The 10,660-nt window shown below is 38.8% G+C and overlaps 1 protein-coding gene across 2 annotated transcripts in view; it reads right to left on the bottom strand.

Moving 5' to 3' along the window:
* Window positions 1-529: 529 nt before the first annotated feature.
* Window positions 530-10,660, bottom strand: part of LOC119481630 — a 30,416-nt gene continuing 20,285 nt past the window's right edge. Inside the window, exons 6-8 of one of the 2 annotated variants that reach the window (XM_037758737.1) lie at window positions 7,774-9,117; window positions 2,420-2,503; window positions 530-1,159 (exon numbers count right to left, since the gene is read on the bottom strand). In XM_037758737.1, the coding sequence (XP_037614665.1) occupies window positions 1,059-1,159; window positions 2,420-2,503; window positions 7,774-9,117 (1,529 nt within the window). In that variant the 3' untranslated portion in view covers window positions 530-1,058. Of the gene's footprint in view, window positions 1,160-2,419; window positions 2,504-7,111; window positions 9,118-10,660 lie in introns of those variants that run through there. The other variant, XM_037758736.1, reaches the window with a different exon arrangement.

Raw genomic sequence — 10,660 nt, 5'->3', positions numbered from 1 at the left:
GAAGCGGCCAAGAGGCCAAACTCTGCTGCTTTTTGACAATGGCCGCTAGATACCGCCATTTTGGACTGAAAATACCAATGAGTCCATAGCCATGAATGTATAAAGAGACATCATTTTTTATTTTTTGAGAAAAATCAACTTCCCAGTAGGAACACTTAAATATCCCTCATTTAAATCATTATGTCCGAAAAGTTGGAAAATTAAGTAACAGCTGAATCCAGAGTTATTTTCCTCGGCATAATGAACGTGTATCAGAACAACGTGACTGCACCACCCTGCACATTCATACGACATAAACGGTTCGGCCAGCTTCCTGCTAGCTGAATGCAGCTGTAATAATGGATATATTGGCTGTAATTCATCACTTTTATTATCTTATAATACACACATGGGCTGTATGCTGTAAGCCTGTACCGTGGTGGATGTATTAACGTCTCTGTTCCCAAACAACCGGCTATCATGTCGAAAATCATAATAAAAAAGTCATGGCGCGTCAAGACAATGATTTAGCATTACAAATCAGCAAAGAAAGAAGAATTCAAATTGTTTAATTGTCATTTATTAATGAAAAATGCCCAAAAAATTGGCCATAAATATAAGTGAGGTTGTGTATACAAATGAATAAAAAAAAGGCATGTTAATATTAAATAGGATTTTTTATATGGTAATAGAAAACAGTGAGTCAGTCACTCTCAAATATAAAATCGGACTTCTTCTTCTTCTGAAGGGAACCTTTATATTAAACATATTGACATCTCATTTTTGTGGAAAACATTTTACATTCAGTTACAAAGATGTAGCTATTGCAAAAGTGTATTTCATTCAGTTAGTGAACACCTCTCCACAAGAGTTTCACCTCTATGGTTTCTCCTGTGTATATTGACCCTCAGGTGTTTTCTCAAGAATGTGATTTGAGAAAATCTTTTTCCAAAAGTGTTGCAATTATGTGGCTCCTGACTTGTGTTGGTTCAAATAGAAAACTACTTGTCTGTATTCACTCGTATATGCCTTTTCAATTTAAACACTACAAAGAATCTTTCCCCACTGGTCTTACGAAGTTACGGCTTCTCACCAGTGTGGATTCTTCTAATGTGGACCATCAAGTTACTATTACATCCGAAATCTTTCCCACATGTTTTACAAGTAAACGGCTTCTCACCTGTGTGGGTTCTCATGTGGACCAACAAGTTACCATTACAAACAAAACGTTTCCCACATATTTCACAAGTAAACGGCTTCTCACCTGTGTGGGTTCTCATGTGGACCAACATGCTACTGTTGCATACAAAACCTTTCTCACATATTTCGCAAGAATATGGCTTCTCACCTGTGTGGACTCTCATGTGGACCAACAAGCTACTATTACGTCCAAAAGCTTTTCCACATGTTTTGCAAGAATATGGCTTCTCACCAGTGTGGGTTCTTATATGATTCTTCAATGTTGACTTCCGAATATATTTTTCCCCACATGTTTTGCAAGAATATGGCTTCTCACCTGTATGGGTTCTCATGTGGACTGTCAATTCAACATTACGCATGAAATCTTTTCCACATGTTTTGCAAGAATATGGCTTCTCGCCTGTGTGAGTTCTCATGTGGACTGTCAAATCTCTATTTTGTTTGAAATCTTTCCCACATGTTTTACAAGTAAACGGCTTCTCACCTGTGTGGATTCTCATGTGGACCAAAAAGTTACTGTTACTACCAAAATCTTTTCCACATGTTTTGCAAGAATATGGCTTCTCACCAGTGTGGGTTCTTATATGACTCCTCAATGATGAAGCCTGACTGAATTTTTTACCACATGTTTTGCAAGAATATGGCTTCTCGCCTGTATGGACTCTCATGTGGACTGTCAATTCTCTATTACGGATGAAATCTTTTCCACATGTTATGCAAGAATATGGCTTCTCGCCTGTGTGGGTTCTCATGTGGATTGTCAATTCAATACTTTGCGTGAAAGCTTCCCCACATGTTTTACAAGTAAACGGCTTCTCACCTGTGTGCCCTCTCATGTGGACTGTCAATTGACTATTCAATCTGAAAACTCTTCCACATATTTTACAAGTAAATGGCTTCTCACCAGTGTGGGTTCTTATATGACTCTTCAATGTTGATGTCCGACTGAATTTTCTCTCACACGTTTTGCAAGAATACGGCTTCTCGCCTGTATGGGTTCTCATGTGGACTGTCAATTCACTACTTTGTATGAAAGCTTTCCCACATGTTTTACAAGTATACGGCTTCTCACCTGTATGGGTTCTCATGTGGACTTTCAATACACCTTTACGCATGAAATCTTTTCCACATGTCTTACAAGTAAACGGTTTCTCACCTGTGTGGGTTCTCATATGACTCTTCAATGATGATTTGTGACTGAATCTTTCCCCACATGTTGTGCAAACGAACGGCTTCTCACCTGTGTGGGTTCTCATATGACTCTTCAATAATGATGCCTGAGTGAATATTTTCTCACATGTTTTGCAAGAATATGGCTTCTCGCCTGTATGGGTTCTCATGTGGACTGTCAATTCAAAATTTTTTATGAAAGCTTTCCCACATGTTTTACAAGTATATGGCTTCTCGCCTGTGTGAGTTCTCATGTGAACTGTCAAATCACCATTAAGTCTGAAATCTTTCCCACATGTTTTACAAGTAAACGGTTTCTCACCTGTGTGGGTTCCCATATGAGTCTTCAATGATGTTACGTGACCGAATCTTTTCCCACATGTTTTGCAAACGAACGGCTTCTCACCTGTATGGGTTCTCATGTGGACTGCCAATTGACCATTCAGTCTGAAAGCTTTCCCACATGTTTTACAAGAATATGGCTTCTCACCAGTGTGGGTTCTTATATGAATCTTCAATGATGACATGCAAGTGAATGTTTTCCCACATGTGTCACAGCTGAAAGACTGTTTACCTGTGTTAGTGGTACGGTGAATCTCTAACAAGTTAGAGTTGTTTACATTGTTACTGTGACTTCTGCTTTTGCGATGTCTTTTCTGTGATTTTGGCTCTGCATCTCTAGTTGATCCTGAGTCTCCATGCTCGCCTCCTCTCTGATCTTGGCTCACAGCTTCATGAGAGATGTGAGAGAAGAGCTGGTGGTCACTGTTTGCTACCGATACCACAGAAGTTATAACTGGCATGTTGACAACAGGCTGTTTCTCTGCAGCATTCAAGTAAAGAGTCTGATCTTCACTGTGGTCACCTTCCTCATGAGTAGGAGTCAACATAAAGGAATCAGTCTCCTGCTTCAGTTCAAGCTGCTCTCCCTCCTGACTGGTGCAGAGTTCCTCCTGTTCCTCTTTAATCTGTGGAGGATCTGGGTCCTCTTGGTCCAGACTGGAGTTCCTCTCCTGAATACAGAGCTGCTGGTCAACAGGAACCTCCTCCTCCTTACAGACATGTTGCTGTGGGAGCTCTGGAGGGACAGAGAACAAAAGCAATATGATACTAACGTTACTGTGATGAGAGAAAAACAGACATCTGAGCAGACAAATACAACGAGTATGTCTTTAAACCATTATGAGTCATTTTGCCCCGTTATTTTAACTTTAAAAATATATATTTTTTTAAATATAGAAAATAAACATATACATTTGTTATATAGTACATATAAGTTTGATGCTTTTTTACTATGTAGGCTACATTCCTCAAGGAATTGAGAAAACTTTTAGAGGTCAAAAACAGTCTGCAGTATAGCTAGGAATTTATTCATCTTGATATTTAAATGTGGAACCTTCCAAAAAAGTACACAAGTTTGATGGTATAATTTACTAAGTAGGCTATTTTCATTTCCAGTGAACATAAGTAAAGACATGTCTCGTCAGAATTGGGCAGAGTAGAGATATACATATAATAAATTGACCAAATATTCTTCTTTTTTGTTGCAAAATGAGCAACTTTTAGAAATTATTCATAAATGCCTTATTCAAAGTTTGGTATTTCAGATTGATTTAGCAACCACTTTTTTTTATTTTTATATTTGTATCAATATATCATGTTATATAGTAGACTAATACAAAAAAACTTAGGCTACCAACTGCTGCTGTGACATTTATTAGAAAAATAAAAATAAAAAATACAAAAACGAATGAGCAGCGAAGGAAGAAGAATTCAAATTGTTTAAGTAAAAAAAACACAGTGTAATTCACAGCGCATTAAAAATGTTGAGTAAGAACGGAAATACGAGAAAAACATGTTCAAACTCAGACAAATCATTATGTACAATGCCCATGTCACCGCCACATAATGACATCATATTTAAATGTTTTGGGGTTAAAAGTGGTGAAGAATTACAATATTGCATACATTCTGAGATATTTTATGAGTGAATATTTTGTCAAAACCAACAACCATCAAGATCACATCATTAACAGCCACTACTGCCCACTCACTGTGAAACTAACACTTTTCCTTGATTTGGGAGATGAAGATTGTTTCAAAGAAAAACGGTTTCTAACAGAAATATAAGTATTACAGTCAAATGAAGGGAACCTTTATACTAACATATTGACATCTCATTTTTGTGGCAAACATTTTATATTCAGTTACAAAGATGTAGCTATTGCAAAAGTGTATTTCATTCAGTTAGTGAACACCTCTTCACAAGAGATTCACCTCTATGGTTTCTCCTGTGTATATTGACCCTCACGTGTTTTCTCAAGAATGTGATTTGAGAAAATCTTTTTCCGCACGTGTTGCAATTATGTGGCTCCTGACTTGTGTGGGTTCAAATAGAAAACTACTTGTCTGTATTCACTCGTATATGCCTTTTCAATTCAAGCACTACAAAGAATCTTTTCCCACAGGTCTTACGAAGTTACGGATTCTCCCCAGTGTGGAATCTTCTCATGTGGACCATCAAGTTACTATTATATCCGAAATCGTTCCCACATGTTTTGCAAATAAACGGCTTCTCACCAGTGTGGGTTCTCATGTGGACTGTCAATGATGATGCCTGACTGAATTTTTTCCCACATGTTTTGCAAGAATATGGCTTCTCGCCTGTATGGGTTCTCATGTGAACTGTCAAATCACCATTAAGTCTGAAATCTTTCCCACATGTTTTACAAGTAAACGGTTTCTCACCTGTGTGGGTTCCCATATGAGTCTTCAATGATGTTACGTGACCGAATCTTTTCCCACATGTTTTGCAAACGAACGGCTTCTCACCTGCATGGGTTCTCATGTGGACTGCCAATTGACCATTCAGTCTGAAAGCTTTCCCACATGTTTTACAAGAATATGGCTTCTTACCAGTGTGGGTTCTTATATGAATCTTCAATGATGATATGCAAGTGAATGTTTTCCCACATGTGTCACAGCTGAAAGACTGTTTACCTGTGTCAGTGGTACGGTGAATCTCTAACAAGTTAGAGTTGTTTACATTGTTACTGTGACTTCTGCTTTTGCGATGTCTTTTCTGTGATTTTGGCTCTGCATCTCTAGTTGATCCTGAGTCTCCATGCTCGCCTCCTCTCTGATCTTGGCTCACAGCTTCATGAGAGATGTGAGAGAAGAGCTGGTGGTCACTGTTTGGTACCGATACCATAGAGCTTATAACTGGCATGTTGACAACAGACTGTTTCTCTGCAGCATTCAAGTAAAGAGTCTGATCTTCACTGTGGTCACCTTCCTCATGAGTAGGAGTCAACATAAAGGTCTCAGTCTCCTGCTTCAGTTCAAGCTGCTCTCCCTCCTGACTGGTGCAGAGTTCCTCCTGTTCCTCTTTAATCTGTGGAGGATCTGGGTCCTCTTGGTCCAGACTGGAGTTCCTCTCCTGAATATAGAGCTGCTGGTCAACAGGAACCTCCTCCTCCTTACAGACATGTTGCTGTGGGAGCTCTGGAGGGACAGAGAACAAAAGCAATATGATACTAACGTTACTGTGATGAGAGAAAAACAGACATCTGAGCAGACAAATACAACGAGTATGTCTTTAAACCATTATGAGTCATTTTGCCCCGTTATTTTAACTTTAAAAATATATATTTTTTTAAATATAGAAAATAAACATATACATTTGTTATATAGTACATATAAGTTTGATGCTTTTCTACTATGTAGGCTACATTCCTCAAGGAATTGAGAAAACTTTTAGAGGTCAAAAACAGTCTGCAGTATAGCTAGGAATTTATTCATCTTGATATTTAAATGTGGAACCTTCCAAAAAGGTACACAAGTTTGATGGTATAATTTACTAAGTAGGCTATTTTCATTTCCAGTGAACATAAGTAAAGACATGTCTCGTCAGAATTGGGCAGAGTAGAGATATACATATAATAAATTGACCAAATATTCTTCTTTTTTGTTGCAAAATGAGCAACTTTTAGAAATTATTCATAAATGCCTTATTCAAAGTTTGGTATTTCAGATTGATTTAGCAACCACTTTTTTTTATTTTTATATTTGTATCAATATATCATGTTATATAGTAGACTAATACAAAAAAACTTAGGCTACCAACTGCTGCTGTGACATTTATTAGAAAAATAAAAATAAAAAATACAAAAACAAATGAGCAGCGAAAGAAGAAGAATTCAAATTGTTTAAGTAAAAAAAACAGTGTAATTCACAGCGCATTAAAAATGTTGAGTAAGAACGGAAATACGAGAAAAACATGTTCAAACTCAGACAAATCATTATGTACAATGCCCATGTTAGTGCCACATAATGACATCATATTTAAATGTTTTGGGGTTAAAAGTGGTGAAGAATTACAATATTGCATACATTCTGAGATATTTTGTGAGTGAATATTTTGTCAAAACCAACAACCATCAAGATCACATCATTAACAGCCACTACCTCCCACTCACTGTGAAACTAACACTTTTCCTTGATTTGGGAGATGAAGATTGTTTCAAAGAAAAACGGTTTCTAACAGAAATATAAGTATTACAGTCAAATGAAGGGAACCTTTATACTAACATATTGACATCTCATTTTTGTGGCAAACATTTTATATTCAGTTACAAAGATGTAGCTATTGCAAAAGTGTATTTCATTCAGTTAGTGAACACCTCTCCACAAGAGATTCACCTCTATGGTTTCTCCTGTGTATATTGACCCTCAGGTGTTTTCTCAAGAATGTGATTTGAGAAAATCTTTTTCCGCACGTGTTGCAATTATGTGGCTCCTGACTTGTGTGGGTTCAAATAGAAAACTACTTGTCTGTATTCACTCGTATATGCCTTTTCAATTCAAGCACTACAAAGAATCTTTTCCCACAGGTCTTACGAAGTTACGGATTCTCCCCAGTGTGGAATCTTCTCATGTGGACCATCAAGCTACTATTATGTCCGAAATCTTTCCCACATGTTTTGCAAATAAATGGCTTCTCACCAGTGTGGGTTCTCATGTGGACTGTCAATGATGATGCCTGACTGAATTTCTTCCCACATGTTTTGCAAGAATATGGCTTATCGCCTGTATGGGTTCTCATGTGGACTGTCAATTCACCATTAAGACTGAAATCTTTCCCACATGTTTTACAAGAAAACGGCGTCTCACCTGTGTGGGTTCTCATGTGGACTGTCAATTGAACACTCAGTCTGAAAGCTTTTCCACATGTTTTGCAAATGTACGGCTTCTCACCTGTGTGGGTTCTTATGTGAGTCTTCAATGATTGTGGCAGACAGAATTTTTTTCCACATGTTTCGCAAGAATATGGTTTCTCACCTGTGTGGGATTTCATGTGGACCAACAAGTTACTATTAAATGCGAAATGTTTTCCACATGTTTTACAAGTAAACGGCTCCTCACCTGTGTGGGTTCTCATGTGGACTGTCAATTGATCATTCAGTCTGAAAGCTTTTCCACATGTTTTGCAAATGTACGGCTTCTCACCTGTGTGGGTTCTAATATGACTCTTCAATGATGATGCCTGAGTGAATGTTTTCTCACATATTTTGCAAAAATACGGCTTCTCACCTGTGTGAGTTCTCATGTGAACTGTCAATTCACCATTAAGTCTGAAATCTTTCCCACATGTTTTACAAGTAAACGGCCTCTCACCTGTGTGCATTCTCATGTGGACCAACAAGCTATTGTTACGTCCGAAATCTTTTCCACATGTTTTGCAAGAATATGGCTTCTCACCAATGTGGGTTCTTATATGACTCTTCAATGATGAAGTCTGACTGAATGTTTTCCCACATGTTTCGCAAGAATATGGCTTCTCGCCTGTATGGACTCTCATGTGGACTGTCAATTCAAAACTTTGTATGAAAGCTTTCCCACATGTTTTACAAGTAAATGACTTCTCACCTGTGTGGGTTCGTATATGAGTCTTCAATGCTGATGACCGACTGAATTTTTTCTCACATGTTTTGCAAGAATACGGCTTCTCACCTGTATGGGTTCTCATGTGGACTGTCAATTGACTAGTTTGTATGAAACCTTTTCCACATGTTTTACAAGTAAACGGCTTCTCACCTGTGTGGGTTCTAATATGAATCTTCAATGATGTTTTGTGACTGAATCTTTTCCCACATGTTTTGCAAACGAACGGCTTCTCACCTGTGTGGGTTCTCATGTGTCTCTGCAATTTGAACTTAAACTTAAATTCTTTCCCACATGTGTCACATTTGAAAGACTGTTTACCTGTGTTAGTGGCACGGTGAATCTGTAACAAGTTAGAGTTGTTTACATTGTTACTGTGACTTCTGCTTTTGCGATGTTTTTTCTGTGATTTCGGCTCTGCATCTCTAGTTGATCCTGAGTCTCCATGCTCGCCTCCTCTCTGATCTTGGCTCTCAGCTTCATGAGAGATGTGAGAGAAGAGCTGGTGGTCACTGTTTGGTACCGATACCACAGACGTTATAACTGGCATGTTGACAACAGACTCTTTCTCTGCAGCATTCAAGTAAAGAGTCTGAACTTCACTGTTGTCAGCTTCCTCATGAGTAGGAGTCAACATAAAGGAATCAGTCTCCTGCTTCAGTACAAGCTGCTCTCCCTCCTGACTGGTGCAGAGTTCCTCCTGTTCCTCTTTAATCTGTGGAGGATCTGGGTCCTCTTGGTCCAGACCGGAGTTCCTCTCCTGAATACAGAGCTGCTGGTCAACGGGAACCTCCTCATCCTTACAGACATGTTGCTGTGGGAGCTCTGGAGGGACAGAGAACAAAAGCAATATGATACTAACGTTGCTGTGATGAGAGAAAAACGGACATCTGAGCAGACAAATACAACCAGTATGTCTTTAAACCATTATGTACGTATCCCCCCTAGACCCCTAGGAGAACATTTTTATCATCTCGTTACCCCGAGTTAGGTATCTCGTTCCCCCGATTTAGGTATCTCGTTCCCCCGATTTAGGTATCTCCTTCCCTCGAGTTAGGTATCTCCTTCCCCCGAGTTAGGTATCTCCTTCCCCCGAGTTAGGTATCTCCTTCCCCCGAGTTAGGTATCTCGTTCCCCCGAGTTAGGTATCTCGTTCCCCCGAGTTAGGTATCTCGTTCCCTCGAGTTACTTCATAGAGCACTTCTTCCAATCATTCCTGACTGTCCACACATTGCTGATGTACAGAGCCCCCCTAGATGATTTACTTCGATAAAGTGGGAAAGATATTGACAGATTCAAACTTCCTGGATCAATAACTCATAACAGAAACATTGTTTAAACACAAACAGCGTCTCGTTCTAGTAAGGTAGACAACGAGCTACAACCTCATTTTAATCAACACATAATGTTGGTCTCTATGCGCAGCCGGCGGTGAGACGAGTGGTCAGGGACCTTCTACAACATGCAACGCCGAAAAGAGAAAACTATTCAATAAATTCAGTATTATGAAGTGTAGTACCACCAAAATCACTTCACATATCAATGATCTCCTCATAGGTGTACTACAACACTTAGTTTGGAAAAATACGCTTTTGCATAATTTTGGTGAATTTTGAATGGGAGAAATATTCAATAACTTCAGTATTATGCAGTGTAGTACCACCAAAATCACTTCACACATCAATGGCCTCTTCCTGATTATACTTATTAAACTAATTAAAACATTTTGATGCACTAAACTTTATAAAAGTGACGTTATTGAATATTCTTCCCATTTAAAATTCACCAAAATTATGCAAAAGCATATTTTTATATCGAGAATTGTGTAAATTCACTGGTATTGGTATCGACTACTAGATTTCTGGTACCGTGACATCCCTATACTTGGACGCATAAACACATTTAACACTTACAAAACACTTGTCCAGGATATTGTCTTTTCTGGTCTGGTCCTTAACATACTGTTGGAACCCAGGTAACACAGTCTCCAGGTAACCCAGGTAACACAGTCTCCAGGTAACCCAGGTAACACAGTCTCCAGGTAACCCAGGTAACCCAGTCTCCAGGTAACCCAGGTAACCCAGTCTCCAGGTAACCCAGGTAACACAGTCTCCAGGTAACCCAGGTAACACAGTCTCCAGGTAACACTGTTTCAAGTCCCCCACCACTACTGCAAGTAGCCAACAACCAGTAGCCTCTCATCATGGAGTCATACCGCCCATCTTTATAAAGATCATAGTAGTAGTCCTCACCTCTCCTGTGTAACTTGATCTCTTTATAAAGATCATAGTAGTAGTCCTCACCTCTCCTGTGTAACTTGATCTCTTTATAAAGATCATAGTAGTAGTCCTCACCTCTCCTGTGTAAC

Source organism: Sebastes umbrosus, chromosome 22 (assembly GCF_015220745.1).
Source record: "Sebastes umbrosus isolate fSebUmb1 chromosome 22, fSebUmb1.pri, whole genome shotgun sequence".
Classification (NCBI taxonomy): domain Eukaryota; kingdom Metazoa; phylum Chordata; class Actinopteri; order Perciformes; family Sebastidae; genus Sebastes; species Sebastes umbrosus.
This window is presented reverse-complemented; position numbering and strand designations above follow the sequence as displayed.